Here is a 20480-nt window from a genome sequence, read left to right as displayed (position 1 = left end):
GAATTGGTTCCGGCAGTTGTGCCGTGTGCTACGACGGACGGGGAGTCCGGTAGCAGTTTTAAAACCTGAACTCTGTGTTACTGCAAAAACTGATTTCTAAAAGGTTTTTCATAAAATAAACCCCTGCATAAAATGTCGCTTTTCTGCAAATTAAACCGTAACCTTATCCTTGATTTACCTATGCATATTATTCTGTTATAACCCCCTCCGTGGGTGTGGTTGGACTTGCTGAGTACGTTTGTACTCACCCCACTCTTACTTTTTACAGAAGAAGACCCGGACTTCGTACCAGACGACGCCGAGTAGGGTTATCGTTCTACACCCAACCTTGCCTGTGGAACCGGCCCTGTTGAGATGCCTCCGCTGTCGCAGTACTCTGAGCCCGTAGTAGACCCTATGTGGTTTGCGGTCTGGTGTTATGTCGTAGCCTGGTTAATTATTATCATCATCTGTATCGAGTGTCCTCCAAGGTTTGTACGGTTTTGAACCATCTGATGTAATAAATGTGGCATCAGCCTCCTGGGACTGGTGCTTTGTATCACATTTAAGTCTTCTCTTATGAGGGGACGCTTCAATTAATCACATGTTAAATGCCATAATTAGTGTAGTCTTCATGAAGAGGAACAAGTTTAGTCCTGATAAGAAAGTATGTTCAGCCTATCCGATTTGTCCATCCAACCATCCAAATACATAGAACTCATAAGAATATGCATTAGCGTAGGGTGGTTTAAACTCATACACCTAACCACTCACTCTTTTATGTAGTCCTACTATCATACTAATGTGGTCAACGCATCGTTTAGTCAAATATCTTTTTAAACTAAAGTTGGCTGAGTTACCGTACTCGCCAAGCTTTATTTTTTATGTCTCATACTTCAGGATGACGTGATTTTTTATGTGTTACCGTACACACATATAATACTATATTGTTTCTTTCATAATTTGAATCATAAAATTTATCTAGTATAGAATGTAAACTATTAAATCTTTATATATCTAGAACAAAATTTAAGATGACGTGATGTGATTATAACATAAAATTAAACCGTTGGTTTTGGACTGATCTCAGACACAATCATGTATTCAGCCTTTTCTTTTGAGTTTTTTGGGATACGTGTCATTACAATTTTTCAACTTCTGAGATATGCCATTACTATTCACCTATTTTGAAACTTGCCATTACAATTCTTCGCTTCTTTGAATCGTGCCATTTTATACGTATTCGAGGCTCATTGACCCATTCGCAGACCCGCGTATTTTTATATGGCCTAAAATACCCCCGCTGTTTCTCACCTTTCAACTCACTTACATCATGTAAGGCCTACACGTCAACTTTTCTTCAGCCTCCGGCCTCCTCCAACCTCCTCCCCACCACGCGTTGCTCGCCTCCGCTCCCCCCTCGCCACCGGCAGCCTGCTCCCCTCGGGCGAGCTCCTCCCCCTGCGGGAGAACCCCTCCGCCGCTTGGCCTCACGCAGGCAGGCCGCCGCCGCACCCTCGGGCGGGCTTGCCGACGCCGCGCACGGCCAGGCGAGCCCAACCTCGTGCACGTCGACACGCGGCTCGGGCAGTCCGTCGTCGTCGTCGTCGGGGACGTCCACGGCCAGCTCCCGAGGAGCAGCTCTTCATCTTCAACGGGGATTACATCGACCGCGGCGCATGGGAGCTCCAGACCCTCCTCCTGCTCCTCGCTTGGAAGGTTCGATTCCGCAGATTCAGCTCGTTTCTAAGCTTGATGTCCACTCAGCATATGGGGGTTTCGATTTCCTTTTCTTCTGTTGGATCTACGGAATTGGCTTCCAACTTTAGATTTTTCATAGGTGCGGCAAGCAGCCCTAGTTAACAATTCTGAGCTTGCTCATTTAGTCTTGGCGAGGGGAAGAGCAGAGGTGAGCAGCGCGGAGAGAAGGTTGGAGAAGGCCGAAGGTTGAAGAAGAAACTGACATGTGGGCTCCACATGTCGGCGAGTTGAAAGAAGAGAAGCAGCAGGTGTGTTTTGGGCCATACGAAAATACACATGTCTGCGAGTGGGTCCATGAGCCTCGAATACGTATAAAATGACACGATTCAAAGAAGTGAAGAATTATAATGGCAAATTTCAAAATAGGTGAATAGTAATGGCATATCTCAGAAGTTGAAAAATTGTAATGGCACATATAAAAAAAACCTTTTCTTTTGAGGGTTGTATTCTAAATAATTTTGAAATTTAAATTTGCAGAGCGTATGACTTCGCAGCTTTAAAAAAAACAAACAGAGACCAAACTCGAGATTCAAAAACATTAGATTTTTTTCAGCAGAACTAGTAGGGTGCACGTGCGGTATCGCACGTGTCGGAAGAACAATATTGCGAAAAATAACTACATTAAATTTTAGTTGCAATAAATATTTTTGAGAAACTATATATGGTGAAAACAAACAACGAGGTCTCAATTGTGGTAAAAATTAGGCAAAATATTCGAAACATGAAAAGTATATAATTATAAAAATAGGTAAATAGTATGTATAAGATAGTGTATAATGAAATGTATGAGTATATAATTATAAAAATATGTTCGAAATACGATATTGCGACGAACACGGTTGCTTTTTCAATAATGCATTGCGTTCTATCGCTGCAAACGAACTGAGTAACACTCCAAATAGCTCTCGCCGAGTAGGAGGCAAAGTTGCCTTCTTCCCTGGGGCTTTGACAGGCGATCTCTGGCTTGCCGCATGCTTTTCCACCGCTCGCTGGCCGTGCCTCCCCCATCCGCACCGCTGCCCGCCTCATATATGCATCGCAGTATGCTTCCTGCATTGTCGAACGTTGTCACTGTCAATGCATGATGTTCAATTGTCATCGTCAATAGTCATAAACCACCGGCACCAGGCCATCATGTGCAACGATGCAAGTGTAATCAATCATGGTCATGTGCATGTTTATATGCACACGACCAAACAAGGCCATCGTCATTTCTTCTGCAAGTTTGCCAGATGCAATGCCTCTGTACATGCATACAAGCTCAATACCCATTGATGTCATGCCCCTATGCAGTAGACGTGACCTTTTCTTTTAGCAAAACAATTATGATGTTCGATGTATTCCATTATATTCAAATTTTAGAAATCTTGAGGCGCAATGTCTCTGTACTTGCGTACAAGCTCATTACTCGTTGATCTCATGCCTATGCAGTAGACATGACTTTTTCTTTTAGCAAAATAATTATGCTGTTCAATGTATTCCATTATATTCAAATTTTAGAAATCTTGTGATCTTCACTATCTTTGATCCGTAAAATCTATCATCTCTTATTTTAACTTCAAAATATAATCCTTGCCTTATTCATTTGATTATTTCTCAATTATATCTTGATGACATCACTCTTGCGCAATAATTAATTCTTAATTTCCATTTACTTCCTAATTCCAAAAATGTCCCTTAAATCCCCATAACTTAGTTTCTTGTTTATATTATTGCCCGCGCGTGCCAACCTTTAGTTTAAATGCTAATATTTTTCTCCCTACTATATATGTTTTTTTAGCAATATATATGTTTTTTAACTTTATATTATTGCCCGCGCGCCAGCTTCGGAATGCTCTTAGTAAACATGAACTGTCAAACCTCTCGACATGTCAGGATGGATCAAAATCGACAGAGGAATCCAGCACAACAAATCGTGCTGGTTTAGCCTTTTTAGCAATGTTTGAGTCGACTCAGCTATATCTTTTTTCCCTTTTACTTCTTTCTCTGTCTAATAATATGCTATGTGTGGCAATGGTCTTGCCGTCTTTTCCGGAAAAAGGTACATTTTTGGTATCCATGGGTACTCCCCTAAAGTACGATAAGTTAGATTGGGTATTAAACTAAGAATATCGACTGTACAGCGCCTCAAGCAGCCACTTTGCCCAGAATAACCATGTCAACTATTTTCACATCTAAGCTACCTTCCACTTTCACGATGCCAACAAACCCATCAACTCCAATCAGTTTCCCCGTGACTCCACGCATGGACCCGTTCATTATCTTGAGCTTCTCGTTTTTCTTCGGCCTTACCGCCTCTAGCTCATTGCAGTGGCAATCAGTTCGTCTCCATCGTCTTCTGACCTTATCTCCTCCCCTGGAGACGCTCACCAAAACATCTGGTAGATAGGACCAAAGCCAGTTGCCAGCCTCTCCACCTGCAAGCATTTCAAGAAGAAGATTGATCCCGTTCGATCCAATCCAGAGCTCTGGATTGCAAAATTATTTGCAAATGCGACAGCACAAAAGGCCAAGGACAAACCTATTCTTGTAATCCCTGTGGTGACCTCAGAACTCTCCACAACATAATATGCAAACATGCGGAGGTTAGAAAAAAAGAATTTGCAGCAATCAAGTACTATTACATCTGACGCAAGAATATCTCACATGTCCTTTGGTAGTGTGTGTCTGATAAAATGATCAAAATACGCCCTTCCACGTTAACAACCATGCCTGTTGCGCCTTCTTGGACTCCGGGTACGACTTTTACATGGTCTCCAGGATTGAAATATTTACAGAGATCCTTTTCACTGAAGGCAAGCGTTCTCTGGGTTATGAGGAGTTCATCAGTTCTTAAGGTAAATTTTAATAAAATAATCTATTAAATTGAATACAAAAGAGTAGCTTTAGTATTAGCAAATAGCAGCAAAAAATGAAATACGAAAAAAAATTAGGTGACAAAAGGGATAAAAAAGTACCTCGCCTTGTCAACACTAAAGAACCTTGGTGGTGTAACAAATGACTTCTTAGCAACCTCATTCCCATCCTGAAAACACCAGATACTCATCAAGCCAAGCGATTCAGCACCAGAGGGAACATGACAAAATTAAGCACATTTTTTTTCTATAAGATAGGTTATAAGAACATCCTTTTGATGAACCAGCCAAGAACTGAGATGGGCAAGAGTCATACCTGTAGGTACTTGATGGAAGAGGGTCATGCTCCGCTGGATCCTTTTTGCCGGCATCGGTCCACATCTTGGTGCTGGTGGATCAGCTCCTAGCGGAGGAGTCCTGCACAAAATAACAGAATGGCAGCACACCGAGTAAATATGCAGAATCTGGTGATCACATACTGTTCATCATATAAATAAGAAATTGCTACAGAAAATGGATCAATGTAAATAAGGTACCATACACAAATACATTTTGGATCCGAAAGAACTGATGAAATGAAAAACATAAGCTCAATGGTGCATCATATTGAAGGATATATGTTGGCATTGGAAGATTGACACTTTCAACAAGTCAACCCATAGAGAATACTGCTACACTGTATCATGAAATCATTAGCTTGTCATTGGAGTCGCGAAAATGACTGATGAAGCTCAACACTATATCGACCTCTGAATGGAAAAGGGGCAATTAGCTACTTTTGTAAAAAAAACTAATGTACATTAAGTTTAATGGAGCAGATGTCCAGCTGTAGATTTTCCTACCTTGGTGCAAGAATTGCAATTCCATTGAATGTAGCAACAACAGTCTCTGAGGAGCCCCCACCGTCAATTTGAACTGATGTAGCCTGCCATAGCATCTAAAAGGGAGAGATATTTCACATTTTCACGATTTGCACCATGTATGCATATGTTTTTGTAATCTTGTTCTTATAAGCAACCTCACCTGCGCTGAAGTATGATGCTCATCTCCAACAAATTGAGTATTTGAAGTTGGTACATGGAAACTTAAATCCATCAGTGAATCTTTCTGCAGTCAAAGCAGGGGAAAAGACTTGAGCAGCTGTAAAGGTAACAATTAAAGCCTTTGTCAATGGATTCAAATACTTGAAAAGTCTATCTAATGACTAAGCATGGGAAACATTAATGAACTGAAAGATCAATTAGAGAAAAATCATTTGTAAACAAATAAGAGATGCTATGAAATAAAATAATATGGCAATTATGGTATCCATCAATGATTAAATAATCCACTTCTTGATTCACTCCCAGAAATGGAAACAATAAAATTTAACAAAATTATAGGTGACAGGATAAAGAGAAACATTTTCTCGTAAACCATACCTCATTATTCCCAGTAGTATAATGATACATGGAAATCTAGGCAATGTAGCACAAAAAAATGCCACAGAAAACTTGGCTAACCATTTATTGCAATTCCACCCCAATTATGCCCACTAATGGAAAGCTGCTTCTCCTCTGGTATGATTCCCGTGCTCTTTAGTATGAAGTTAGTCTGGACGCTAACATCCTACATAGAGCATTCTTTCCTAATAATTCGGAGGCACATGAGCCACTTTCCTTCACCTTTAATTTATCCTAAATCCCTCAGATTCTATTCTTGTACGTTAAGATCACTAAACCAAACTATAGATAATATTTGATAGCACACTAAAACATACAATCAACTTCACTTTCTTTGGCGTTAAAGCAGCTTATTGAAAAAGAATCTACTTCACGAGACATAGACCTCCTACTTCTGAGAATAATAGAAACCAGATCCAACTATCCAAGACGACCAAGGAATTCTCTAATACATGGCCATGATGAGTCTCGTCGAGATTAGGCTGGGCAAACAGAGTAGTGAGTCCCGTCCAGATTATGGCTGGACAAACAGAGTAGTGATTTAAAAATAGCTGATGCATACATGTCACTCGACATGCAATGAATAGTTCACTACTTCATTGAAATAAATAGGAAATAACCTATTGTCCAGAACAGAGATAAACAAAGTAGCTTGCATGCCATATATGACTGTTAATCTTAATAGAACTACCCAGCAGTTACTGAACTGGAGTTAAATGCATCATCTGAAGATGTTGCAGGTGCTTCCTTAGCAGTTCACCATACCACGTTTACAGCTTCAGCTTCCGCATTGAGGTCTCTTGACTTTTTTCCTTACTGAATGATGTGAAGTCATTTAGCTTTCAGAAAGACAAAAGCCTAAAACTCTACAAGCAGCAAAGATGCAAGTTAGAAACCTAAAACCAGAAGTTTCTCTTGCCTTTTATTTGATGATTGCTGGATAGGTGAATCCAAATGATAATTATGAAACAAGAAGATCAATTACCCACCTGCTCAACCATTTGCTAGTAGAATGAACATGAATTTTGGTTACAACAAGTTGCATAAATTAAGAGCAAATAACAAAGCGGTGGTGTGGGCTAATTTTGTTGAGAACAAGCTGCCTACTACAAATATGGTAATGTACTAATTTCAAGGAATCGGTACCTAAAGAGTCCTTAATCTGTTAAACAATATATGTTTAGCACCATTTAGTACACTGAAGAAAATTTACAAATTAAATATTATTTGATCAAATCACCATAACTTGCACATGGAGAATGGAAAATCTATTGTTGAAAACTTGAAAACCAATAACATTACCAGTGTTTATCTAGGTCGCTGAAACTTGATGTATCTTCTGGGTTGAAACAGGGATAAGTTTTTTGGATTCCTCTGGATCTCTAATAAGGACAATATTCTTCGGAAAATAATCAAAATTTGAAAATGATCTCCATATCGTAACGTGCAACATAAAATGTGCCGACAACGAAACAAGTGCAACTGCACATCTCGTAACATTGAGACATTAAGCTTCTGTCTATAATTGCTGAAAACGGGACATTGCACTGACTATTGTTGCCAACAGTACGATACTCAATGTTACAAGACTACAACTCTCATAGCTTTTTTCAGGAAAAATGATGAGATCTGATAGCTAAGATTACTACTGGTTCACATATGAAATGGTTTTTTAATTCCTATTTATGACCATATATGAGAAATCCATAGCTCAATAACTAAGACGCATAGCTTCAGGATTTCTAGAAACATATTATATGGAAAGATGTTAACAAAAGATTTTATCCCACAGAGTCTACTCTGGTAGCGTGGTTATTACCTTTACACCGAGAGGATTTGAAATACCACGAACGAATTCGACATGAGCACCATCCAGCTGCCTAGTCCTCTCACCAACCCAAAGCATGTGTACAGAACAGTTATAGTACATGCCAGTAATGGAGTCCTCCCTAGTCATTGCTTTCTCATATGGAAAATGAAGGCACTCATGAGAAGTCCATAACTCAGCTGTGGTCATGATGGGGTGTTGAGGAGTCAAACCAGCAGCAGCCATAAACCCAATGGAATCCTGAACCCTCTATGAAAGCTCCAGATAACTGCTAGCACAAGTTAGTATCATATATGATCTGTAATTTAATATATAAAAATGAATACCATTAAATATGGTATATGCAGTGCAAGCGCTGTGCTAAAAGAGTCTGTTGACATCCATAACAGTCGGATAAACAAACTACTGTGTTATATTTGTTGTTTTGGTCACTGGATTTTTCTGCCTGAAGCAAAGCCAATAACACATGAAATTTTCAAATGAGAAAACAAAAGTGAAAAGAGTAGCATAAAATTAATTGCAGAATGCATAGTCACTCGATGACACTGGCTAAGTACCTGTCTCCTTGTTTACTGTGCCTCAATAAATCGAGATTCCACTATGTGACTCTTTGAAGATCTGTGAACCCTCCATGAGCAAATCCTCTGAGAAGATTTAGGGTGCTTGCGGACTGGCTGTAGGCCTGAATCAACCTTTCAGGATCTGATACATGCGATTTTTCATCAAAAGCGTCACTGTTGATGATATCCCCTCTGTAGGAGGGAAGTGTTACCCCATCTCTAGTCTCAGTTGGGTTCGATCTTGGCTTTGCAAAAGCCATCCTTCCAACCTGAAATACATCACCAACACCTTTTATAAGCCACTCGAGTAGCTCTTCTTATATAAACTACTCGATAATCTGTAAGCTCAAATAACAAGCTAGTGTCGCATTTTGCTCATGCAGAATGATAAATCACGAAGGGACAAAATTAAAATGTTTTAATGGTGGCCCTTTTTTTCCAAACAAAACAGAAGGAGCAGGTTAAGAAGTTGAAATACATTATTGCTTTCAGAACATCATGAATGCATTTCCCCATTTGTAAATTTTGACACCAGTGATGCTAAACAAATGTGATCATAATCAAAGTCAGACTCTTATCTTTGATCTTATAATAACCTGAGTCCTCTTTTGGCATGTTCACATTGAACAAATATTCAATATATCTAGAAACATGGCAAATTAAATAGCCTGCTTCAACATATTTTCAGCTTTATTTCGCTTATAGAAGGCAAAAATGAACCCTCGAGATCATTAAACCCATCAGGCAATTACCTTAATCGAGTCACAGAAACACCATCCCCACGCAGTTTTTGCCGACTCACAAGCAGAGAGCAAAAAAAAATCAAGTCAGACGATAGAAGGACACCCAGCCTGATCGCAGAAACTACACGGCGGGCACGAGCACCGACCCACCCCCGATTGAATAAATTCCCTCTATATCACTATAAAATACAACTCATCCCTTATATGCTATTGAAAAATATCGAATCCCTTCAGTGCCATCGTTTATAATTCTTGATCCCCTCAGTGGCACTGCCGTTTGTTTTCACCGTCAAACTACTGTAGCGCCGTTAAAAACATCCTCGCCTTACAATTTTACCCCTCACTTCGTTCCTCTGTCCACGCGTCCACGGTAGTAGTAGGCCTGTCCACTCGCCACAGATTGATTCACATATTGCCTCTGCATCGATCCGCTACGGCGGCGTCGCCCCACCGACGAGAAGTGTTCTCGTCCTCTTCTCACAGGGAGTTCCGGGCATGCGGAGAAGGCGGGCGAGCCTCGCGGACGGCACGACGCAAAGGTCCCGCACTCCCGCGGCCTGCGCGCGGACGACACGCGGCCCCGTGGCCTACTCGCGTGTTGGTGTGTGTGAACGATTGCAACTCCATTTGATTCACCCTGCTCGCCGCCGCAAGGCTCCCCCTGCATGCCGGCCGCGAGCTCCGACCGTCGTGCTCTCCCTGCTCGCCACCGCCGACGCCGCAGGCCGCGAGCTCCGACCCCATGCTCTCCTAGCTCGTCGCCGCTGTCGCCGCTGCGCTCCCGGCGCCGCCGCCGCCAGCTCCGATCCACTGCGCTCCCCTAGCTTGCCCCCACCGCGCTCCCCACGCCGTCGGCGCCGACCGCGAGCTCTGGTTGCCGCGCTCGCCCAGCTCGCCACCACCACCGCACTCCCTGCGTCGCAGCCGCCGCCGTGCTCCCAGCGCCGTTACCACCGGCCGCGAGCTCTCCTTGCTCGCGGGCCGCGCACTTCGCCGGCCGGTGCGCTGCCGCTGCGGCTCCTCCATGCCGGGCGCTGCGGTTGGCCCCTTGCTGCGCCGCTGCCGCTGCTGCCCCGGTGCCACGCGCCGCCGCCGCCGTTGCCCCTGCGCGCGTGGGCGAGAGGTGGAGTGCTGCGTGATATAGTGCCGGAGGGGGGAGAGAGAGAAGGGTGGAGATGGACTGGCGGGTCGTCGACGGTAGTTTGACAGTGAAAACAAAAGGCAGTGGCACTGAGGGGGCAAAGAATTATAAATAATGGTACTGAAAGGGATTAGACATTTTTCAATGACATATAAGGGATGAGTTGTATTTTACAGTGGCATAGAAGGAATTTACTCCCCCCGATCCCCCGTCACCCTGATCGAACCCAGCCTACGACCGGAGCAGCGAGCACGCGACGGTACCTTCTGGAGGCGATCGAACGTGATCTCGTCCCGCCGCCGCGACCACATCCCCGATCCCAATGCGAACGGCACCCCCGGCATCGCGTCGCCCCCCTTGCCGCCGTGTTCAACTCAGCAAGGTCATCCCGCCCGCTCCGTGGGGCATCCAATTCCCGCTGCCGAAGACAACGACCCCGTCTGCGGCCCTCGAAGGATGCGGCAGCGGCGGGGTGCCCCGAGCTGCGGCCGGGTCGGATCGACCACGGCGGTGCCACGGCGACAGCCAAGAGGGCTTCAGGCGGCCGCGGCCTCCGTGCCCGCCTCGCCCGCCGCACGAGAGAACGCAGCATGCGCGCTACTCCGGGTGGCCCAGCTCGACGGCGCCACCACGGCTGCCATCGGCTGCGCGGGAGCCGTCCTGCTGCGGGTCTCCCTCCTCGAGGCCGGCGGCGTGCGCGGGAAGAAGGGCGCCGCCACCACGCTCTATGGTGGGCGTGTGAGAACCGGGCAGCGGCAGCACGCCGTCGAGGCTGGGGTCACGGCGGGGTCGTGGACTCGCGGGGAGGTAGTGTCGTGAGGTGGAGGCGGGCTGCGAGGAGGGAGGCGGCGTCTGGGGGATGCGCAATCGCGTGGGGCGGCGGAGGGGCGGCGATAAGATGCGGCAGGCGGCGTGATTGACGGGCGGGAGTGGAGGTGGGTACACGCACGGGTAGGAAAAATTCTGGTGAAAAAAGTAGCGTCAACAGGGGGCGCGCCCCGCCCGATTGAACCGACGGGGGCGACGAAATCGGTCTGCCATGTTTCTTGGTCAAACTTTTGGTCTTCCAGATGGGCCCAAAAATATTGAGGTGTGAGGTGGGTATAGGAGCTGGTCTTGGTAGGAAAAATTCTAATTTTTATGAATCCTTATACTATAATATAGATATAGATATGTCACGCTCCCCGGACCCAGCGTTCACAGGTTGACCAACCAGCTCGAACATGCAGCGCCAATCGCAATCAACGACGCAGGCCAAATCTACAGGAATCCCCCATCTCACGCGATCCTCCAGGAACCCGGTCCACACACCAGACAACCCTCCACTCGTCCACCAGCTACCGCGAGTCCATCTCGCTCGACAGAGATCCTTGTGTACACCGGGTCCAGCGGTCCATCCGGCTGCATCTCCCCTGTTGCTAGGTGCGCACACCCGTGACGCTACACGTCCCCCGAGGCGCTCCTCACTCCACCCCCTCCCCACCTCACCACCACCAGCAGCGCCGCCCGCTTCGCCAGTTCCCACATCCCCAACCACCGCCGGCCCCAGATCTGGTGCGTGCAGCCCCTCGATTTGGCGCGCGCGATCCGGCCTCGTGCCGGAGATATGCCAGACTCGAGCTCAAATCTGGGAGAGTCCACCGTGCCGGGATCCTAGTCGCGAATCGCGGGCGCAGCGATGCAGGCGCGGGCGGCGTCGATGGAGGACGTGAAGGAGGCGCGGCAGGCGGCCGCGGCGGCGGGGCAGGGGAGGGTGCTGCCCACGGGGATGCTCAAGGTGTTCCTGGGATTCCTGCTGCTGGGCGTGGGGCTGTCCGCCGCCGCCATGTACATGGCGCGGCACGCCGTGGCGGCGGCCGCGCCCGCGCTGTTCCGGCCGTGCCTGGGGTCCTCCGCCGCGGAGGAGGAGCCCGAGTGGCTGGAGCGGTGGACGCGGCCCCCGGCGCGCGTGGAGCACGCGATGACGGACGAGGAGCTGATCTGGCGCGCGTCGTTCGCGCCGCGGGTGCGCGGGTACCCGTTCCGCCGCGTGCCAAAGGTGGCCTTCATGTTTCTCACGCGAGGCCCGTTGCCGCTGGCGCCGCTCTGGGAGCGCTTCTTCCGTGGGCACGAGGGGCGCTACTCCATTTACGTGCACGCCTTGCCATCCTACCACGCCAATTTCACCTCCGAATCCGTCTTCTACCGTCGCCAAATCCCCAGTAAGGTTAGCCCACCTTCTCTCTTGCTTCGATTACTTGTGCTGATCTAGATGGACTGACAGCAAAAACAAATGCCCTCTAGTGCCATGTTTGTACATGGAGTTGTACTGTAAACAAAACGATTTTGCACATGATCTGGCAAGTTGGTTACTGAGAACCTACGTTCCTGTACTTTAATGTATCCACAAGTAACATTCTTAATGAGAGTCTTATGAAGCTGTAAATGATGACTTAAGAATACTGTGGAGAGGATGCTGCTTAATCCTTTTGCACTTACCATCCCCCTGGACTATGCAAATTTTTGGGTGCTTGGTTTGATGATTCAAATTGAACTGAAAGAAGTTGATCAAATCCAAAGTTCCAAACAGATGTTCTGCCCACAAAGTTGAATTTTTGTGCTATGTCTCTGTAAGTATAATTCTAATTGCCCTCCACTAATAAGGTGATGTGAATCTGATTAGCAGCACTGCCAATCAGATTGCCGGACCTAGTTCAAAGGCAACCTTTTTCAGCTGAGTATGTATCTACACTTCACCAATACCCAAACAGTTCATAGATTGGACTGCTCTTTTCTGTCATTACTGCACATAGGCTTTTAAAGTTGAAATTGATCAAATTAAGACGGGCACCAACTAATTATAGAACACTGACGACTACCATCAGGAAGACAGGAAGGCTGTGTGTTCTTTTGGTTCTTCGGAAGACCATTTTTGAATTAGTATTGGGTCATGGAGGCCTTGTTCTTAGTTTTTCCAGACTCTGTGAAAAGCACTACCTGTAGATTTTTCTTGCGAACCTCAGTTACTAATAGATTCCTATTCTAGCACTGTGATGGTGTATGATGTAAACCATGCAAACCAACTTATACATCACAGTCATGTGTAGTATCATTTGATCAATTGGATTATTAATTTCTTATGCTTCCATGGTATTGAGATCCCCTGACTTATTTGCTTGATTTGTGTACTGATCACAGGTTGCAGAATGGGGTCAGATGACCATGTGTGATGCTGAGAGACGTCTACTTGCCAACGCTTTGCTGGATTTATCCAATGAGTGGTTTGTGCTAGTGTCTGAGTCCTGCATTCCTATATTTGATTTCAACACAACATACAAATACTTCCAGAATTCAAACCGAAGCTTTCTCATGGCGTTTGATGACCCTGGACCATATGGACGGGGCAGATACAACTGGAACATGACCCCGGAGGTTGAACTTGACCAGTGGCGCAAAGGTTCTCAATGGTTTGAAGTAGACAGAGAACTTGCTATTGCAATAGTCAAAGATACGGTCTATTACCCAAAATTCAAGGAGTTCTGCAAGCCCCACTGTTACGTTGATGAACACTATTTCCCTACAATGCTGACGATTGAAGCTCCGGATAGCCTGGCAAACAGAAGTGTTACTTGGGTGGATTGGTCGAGAGGTGGTGCCCATCCAGCCACTTTTGGCAGGGGTGATATCACGGAGGAATTCCTGAGGAGAGTCCGAGAGGGGCGGACCTGTCTATACAATAATCAGAACTCAACGATGTGTTTCTTGTTTGCACGTAAGTTTTCTCCAAGCGCACTGGAGCCATTGTTAGAGCTAGCGCCCACTGTGCTTGGTTTTGGTTGATGACTTGATGTATGCTTGAAGAGGTGTTGCATGTAATTTTGATATTAGATCAGTGTAGGATTACAGCATGGAGACGCGGGCTTAGATTGATGGATATAAACACGCACTGTGCCTGCCTCCACTGATTATTATACACAAACCTGTATTGTTCTGTACAGTAAACTGACAATGGATCAGAAGGCCTTTTCTCTCTCGCTCTCAAGGATTGTTATTACTACCCTGCATTTTCTTGGTTTATCGGAAGATAGTGTACTATGAAATCTTTGGACAAAAATACTTAATGGAACGATGTAGGAGTATGGCAGTGGGAGTGAACCTGGCCCAGAATCGAAGCTGCAGTGGGGATGCTGTTTCTGTTTGTTGCCATCACGAAAAAACTGTGACCTTTCTTCATTGCACTCTCTGAGGACTACATATCCTGATACTCAGCAAATCGGAATGGTTAAAATCCACTCCACTGTGCCCTCACCGCCGCATCCCACGTGAAAAAGGTGATACGTGGCGTTCAGCCCTTGCTTTGGCCATTTTGCAGAAAATTCCTCCTATTTTATAATAATCGCAACTAAATTTAGCATGTCCCTACCCACGTTCACATATTTTTCGAGTAGGCCCTCAAACTAAAGTTTATTTCAACACGAAGAAGAAGAAACTCGAGAATCTTGTCGTTTTTATGAAAATCACCCCAGGCCATTTTTGCAATAACCCCCTCTCCCTCCACCCGGTTCCCCCTATCCCCTCCCATCTCCTGCTCCCTGCCGCCACCACCCTTCTCCTTCTCCGCCCGCCTCCGTCGCCGCCCCCCACCCCCCGTCCGCTGGCGCTCCTCCTGCTCTCCTCCGCCACCGCCAGCTCCCACGGCAGATCCACGCCGCCCTCTCCCCAACCCCCCTCTCTCTACACCGGCGGCGCCCCTCCTCACCCCTCCGGCCTCCGCGAGGCACGGGCCGTCGTGGAGTCGGCAGACCTGCGCGCAGCGCGATTGGCAGCGGCAGCACAGGGGAGACAGAGGCACGGCCGGCCGCGCCGCGCCCGCCTCCTGGCCTACGTCGCGGCACTGCTGCACGGCCACACCGCCGCAGGCTCCACGACGAGACCACCGGTCTCTCGGCACGAATCTGAAGCGTCCCCTCATAAGAGAAGACTTAAATGCGATACCAACATCAGTCCCAGGAGGCTGATGACACATTTATTACATCAGATGGTTCATCACTGTACAACTCTACGCGGTAATGGGCAGTGAAGCGCCACTATCGTGAGGATTACAACTAAAACCCACACAACTACATTCACTACGAAAAGGGGGTCATCAGAGTCTTGCGCCATGCGGAACCTCCTGCGGGTGACCCTAATCCACAGGCAAGGTTGGGTGCAGGACGGAACCCCTACTCGACGTCTTCGGGAACGAAGTCTGGATCTTCCTGAGGAGGGTTTTGCCCATTAGGTTGTGCTCCTGCATCAGCGACTGCAGGGTTCCGAATGTGGGAGGCCCTCGTAACGCTTCGGGAAGCCATTTGTAGATCGAGTAGATTGGGATTAAGATTATGTGTTGTTTAAGTTGTTTAATTCGGATTTTTGAGAAGACATAATCTACCTTCTGCCGATAAGCACACAACTAACAAGCACACAAACATAGCAAACAACAAGCACACACAACTTTATTACCGCAAGGGAGGGTACAACACAGGGCAAGACTAAAACGCGTACTACACGTCCGGGTACAGGTTCACACTTAAGGTTACAACTTAAACCAAGGGGCTGGAAGGGTTTAACACTAGGGTGGTGTCAGGCATTCTACTCACGAGGCGAGCCTTCTTCCGGGGCGGAGTGTGCGAGTATTCCTTGCTCGCCGCCCTCTATGTTTCCATTTTCCAAGGGTTGCGTAGTAGCTCCTCTTTCATCGACGGCAGTAGACCCTTCGGGGTTCTCGGGCGGGGCTTGTGGGGTTATCACGAGTGGTCCCCATCCTATGACGGGTGTCCCGAGTAGAACATGGTCTTCCCCAATTGCCGGGACTGGGGTTCCACTTCTGGTCCATTCTTGCATACGCCGGTCTCGGGCTTGCCTGAGGCTCTCCTGAGCAACTGCTTCACTGCTGACTGCAGCTACGGCTCTTTACCTCGGCTTGGGCTACTCGTATCTGTTGCAATCTCACCGCGAGCTCTACTTGCTCGGCTCGATGGGTCTGCTCCCTCAGGATGTTGGCTTGCTCGTCAAAGAGCTGATCCAAGGAGGCTAGGTAAGTAGCCACTTGGTACAGGGGGTCTTCCTCATGGCGGCGCCGTTCCAGACTTCTCATGCGTGCTTCCCAAACAGGGGTTCTGATGGCCGGCGGAAAGAACCTCATTGGTGTGGGAGCGAGGTGTCTTTCAAAAATCCGGCACAGGTAACGGAGCGCCTTTCTGACGGCCAAGGGATAGGTGTCTTGGTGCCTAAACCCTGTAGCGGTCACTCGCCATGGCTGAATGCCGGGGTAGCGGTCACTTCTGGCGATGACCAGGATCACCCTGCAGCGGAGGGTACCATGGTGCTCATACTCTCTGTTGTAGTACCTTGGGCGTTCCGTAACGCCAAGGCTTTCCAGGGCATTGATCAAGAGGCTGGGGAAACCAGGTGCAGCTTGGCAATTGCCCTGGGTCCAACATTCCTCAGCCATCTGAAAACAAAGATAGGGTGAACAAATGTTGCACGAGTATTTGGATACAAAAGGGAACAGATGGTACTTATTATTTTAACATGGAGGGGTACAATTTCATGGATACATGGCTATTAGGATAAGGTTCTAGCTTGGAGTGCTACTCCTATCATGGGGACTCTTCCTCGATCCGGATAGGGCACTTCTTTGGTGGAAGACACTGATCCATCACATCATCTTCAGTCTGAGTACCCTTATCCCAATGGGTTTCTTCGGGTTCTTCCTCTTCAGTCTGAGTGCCTCTATCCCAATGGGTTTCTTCAGGTTCTTCCTCTTCAATCTGAGTGCCTCTATCCCAATGGGTTTCTTCGGGTTCTTCCTCTATCCACCCGTCTATTCCTCTGCGAGCCTCGTATTCTTGCATTTGGGCTTGGAGAGCGGCTAGGGAATACTCGGCGCGTGCGGTTCTTGTCAGTTGTTCCTCCAGTTCTTGGGTTGCCCTTTCTGCCCTATGGATTTGTTGCTTCAATTGTGCCGCTTGCTCGTGGTAAAGTTCATCCAGGCCGGTGAGGTAGATGGATAGGTGGGAGACCGTATCTTCCAGGTCTTATTCTTCTCTTCCGAGTCCTCTCATCCGGGCAATCCATGAGCGTCCTCTTCCTTCAGTGGGCGGGAAAAATCCCATAGAGGTCCGCTGAAGGTGGTGCTTGTAGATCACACGTAGACGCCGTAGGGCTTTTCGAGCGGCTTTTCGGTAGGTGTCAGGGAAGCGAAATCCAGTGGTGGAGATGAACCAGGGATCCACATCGGGTGGCTGGTGCTCTTTCCCACGACAATCATTACGTCGCACCGAAGAGTGCCCCTGGAGTCGTACTCCTAGTAGACGTACTCTGGTGGGTCCACCACTCCAATGCGTTCTAGGCTGAGTATCAATAACTTAGGAAGGCCGGGCTCTGCATGACAGATTCCACCAATCCATCCATTGTCAGCCATCTGGAACAGGGCAAGAACCAGTGGTGAGTGTTTGTGTGAAAGAAGGATTAAGAAGGAAAAGTTCTAGTGTGAAAGGGTCTGAAAAAGGGTTTCGCTCCTAGGGTCACGTCCTACGACCAACCTACGGCTCTGATACCACCTGAAGCGTCCCCTCACAAGAGAAGACTTAAATGTGATACCAACATCAGTCCCAGGAGGCTGATGACAAATTTATTACATCAGATGGTTCATCACCGTACAACTCTACGCGGTAATGGGCAGTGAAGCGCCACTATTGCGAGGATTACAACTAAAACCCACACAACTACATTCACTACGAAAAGGGGGTCATCAAAGTCTTGCGCCACGCGGAACCTCCTGCGGGTGACCCTAATCCACAGGCAAGGTTGGGTGCAGGACGGAACCCCTACTCGACGTCTTCGGGAACGAAGTCTGGATCTTCCTCTGTAAAAATTAAGAATGGGGTGAGTACAAACATACTCAGCAAGTCCAACCACACCCACGGAGGGAGTATAAATAGAATATAATGCACAGGGTAATTCAAGGATAAGGTTAAGGTTTACTTTGCGGAAAGCTAGATTTTATGCAGTGGTTCATTTGAAAGAAAGGATTTTCAAAGCAAGTTTTTTTTGTGCCGAATAGCACATAGTGTTGGCCCACACATGACCCAAATTTTAAGCTGCTACCGGACTCCTCATCCGCCGTAGCACACGGCACAACTGCCGGACACATTTCCAAAACAACTCACGCCAACCCATCCCAAAATAAACACTAGCTATGTGACCACACCATAACTCGCCCAATACCGTGGGCACGGCTATTCGAATAGGTTTTAACTCTGTAGAGGTGTGCAACTTTACCCACAAGCGGGGTACCGCGTCTCGATCACCTTAGTGTCGGTGCAGATCACAACAAAGCCATTACCCACCTTAGCTAAACCTGACTAGCCATCACGGGATCCACCAAGGGGTCATTGACCTATCACAGAGGTTCTAACCGGGGCATAAGTCACACAGAGCTAATCCCTTCTCCTTGATCACCCGTTGCTCTCAGCTCTCCTGAAGGCTATCAGACTAACTAGTGGGGTTTATGCTAAGCCGTTGCCCATTCAACGGTCGAGTAGTTTGCACGATAGTGGAGTTAGGTGAGATGACACAAAAACTCGGTCCTTAATTGTGACACGATGGATATCTCCCTTCCTTGCTCTGCCACACAGGCACGAGCATTCCAAACGGCAAATCACACAGAAATGCCATCCATCCTGTCTAAATTCATCTTTCGAAATTCCACTTTTCTCCCTTCCCACACACACATTTTCTTTATAAAACCAATTGTATTGTGTATAAGGTCCTAAGCGTTCTAGCAGTGATTAACGTCCAAATAACACATTCAGACATTAATCTAGGTGGTCAAGGAATGGTTATAACAAATCAAGGGGTGGCTATCCAACCGTGTTTTCAGCAGGCAAAACATATGCAATTTTGTAAAACAAGCCAATAGGTTGTGTTTATAAAAACTAGGACAAAAGCATGCATCAAAGGATGGGATTGAACTTGCCGTCTTCAAAGCCTTCCGGGAGGTCCTGATCGAAGTACTGTCCTTCGGGTTTGGGGTCGCGGAACTGGTCCTCTTTTGCTTGCTCGCAGTACTGCTCGTCGACGGGCTCTTCTTCGTTCACACCGTGATCTACGACGTATTCAAACAAGCACGCAATCAAGAAAAAGAAATAAAAGCTTTATCGTTGAGCTTGAATCGGAAACGATTGAGATATGGAGATAGAAGTAATATTTTTGGGCGATTTCCTAATGACATGGTCAAAACTATGCTAGGAAAGGCGTGGTAAAGTTTCAGGTCGATCGGAGATTGTTGGGCGCATAAAATGATAGGCCGAAGAGGGGTTTAGGGGCTAAATCAGAGTCCAGGGGCCTATTTGTAATTATTTCTGGGAGTGATAGGACTTGAATAGAATTTCTAAAAATATCCGGAACATTCTAGAAAGGGGGTAGGGGTCTATCTATAATTAGTTCTATATAGTGGAAGGGTCTTTCTTTAAATAGGGAGAACATGGGGGTTTCTTTTGCAAAAGACTAAAAGAGTGGAAGGCCTTTCAAATTAAAGAAAGAAAGGACAGGGGCCTTTGGGCAAAACTGCCCTATCTCCCCATTCCTCCCGACCGAAACAGGGGAGGGGGAAACAGGAGCGCCGGCGGCGTCGATCCCGGCGCTCCGGGCCACGGCGGCGGCTGGGGTGAGGGGGAAAAGAGGGAGGGGGCTACGGGGACTCGACTCCCGGTCCTACCTCGGGCTGGGACGGCGTGAGGAGGTGGGGCGACGAGGGCCGGCGGCTGTGGGCAGAGGTGGCCGCGGCGGCGGCGCTGCAAGGCCAGGAAAGGGGGGGCGCAGGGGCTGGGCGGTGTGGTGTGGTTCGGGAGCGGTGCAGGGCCCTCTTTATAGGGCGAGCAAGGCGGTGGAGTGGTGCGGGGCGGTGGTGGCCGGCAAGCGGCGCGGCGAGCCTTAATGGAATTCGGCCGCGTTCGCGTGGCGCGGAGCGGCGTGCGGGCGGCGACAGTGGCGAGCACTGGGAGGTGGCAGCAGCAGCGTGGGGCTCGGCGTGGGGCTAGGCGATGGGCGGCGCGGCGAGCGCACGTGGGAGCAGAGCCTGGCGTGCGTGGGCGGGCCTGGGAGCAGGGGCGAGCAGGACCGGGGCGGCCGGCGTCGAGCAGCGAGC

The 20480-nt window shown here is 47.8% G+C and overlaps 1 protein-coding gene, 1 long non-coding RNA gene and 1 pseudogene across 2 annotated transcripts; 2 read left to right on the top strand and 1 right to left on the bottom strand.

The window, feature by feature from the left end:
- Positions 1 to 1325: 1325 nt before the first annotated feature.
- On the top strand, positions 1326 to 3144 carry LOC120649878. Its single transcript, XR_005665414.1, has 2 exons — positions 1326 to 1698; positions 1866 to 3144. It is a non-coding gene; the product is annotated as an uncharacterized LOC120649878 (long non-coding RNA).
- Positions 3145 to 3727: 583 nt separating this feature from the next.
- LOC120649877 lies at positions 3728 to 10716 on the bottom strand (annotated as a pseudogene).
- Positions 10717 to 11764: 1048 nt separating this feature from the next.
- On the top strand, positions 11765 to 14342 carry LOC120649876 (glycosyltransferase BC10-like). Its single transcript, XM_039926791.1, has 2 exons — positions 11765 to 12515; positions 13487 to 14342. Exons 1-2 carry the CDS (start codon positions 11988 to 11990, stop codon positions 14126 to 14128), a joined length of 1170 nt encoding a protein of 389 aa, XP_039782725.1. The 5' UTR covers positions 11765 to 11987; the 3' UTR covers positions 14129 to 14342.
- Positions 14343 to 20480: the final 6138 nt, after the last annotated feature.

Source organism: Panicum virgatum, chromosome 9K, assembly GCF_016808335.1.
Source record: "Panicum virgatum strain AP13 chromosome 9K, P.virgatum_v5, whole genome shotgun sequence".
Taxonomy (NCBI): Eukaryota; Viridiplantae; Streptophyta; class Magnoliopsida; order Poales; family Poaceae; genus Panicum; species Panicum virgatum.
Note: the sequence above shows the minus strand (reverse complement) of the source record. Positions and strands in the feature narration are given on the sequence as shown.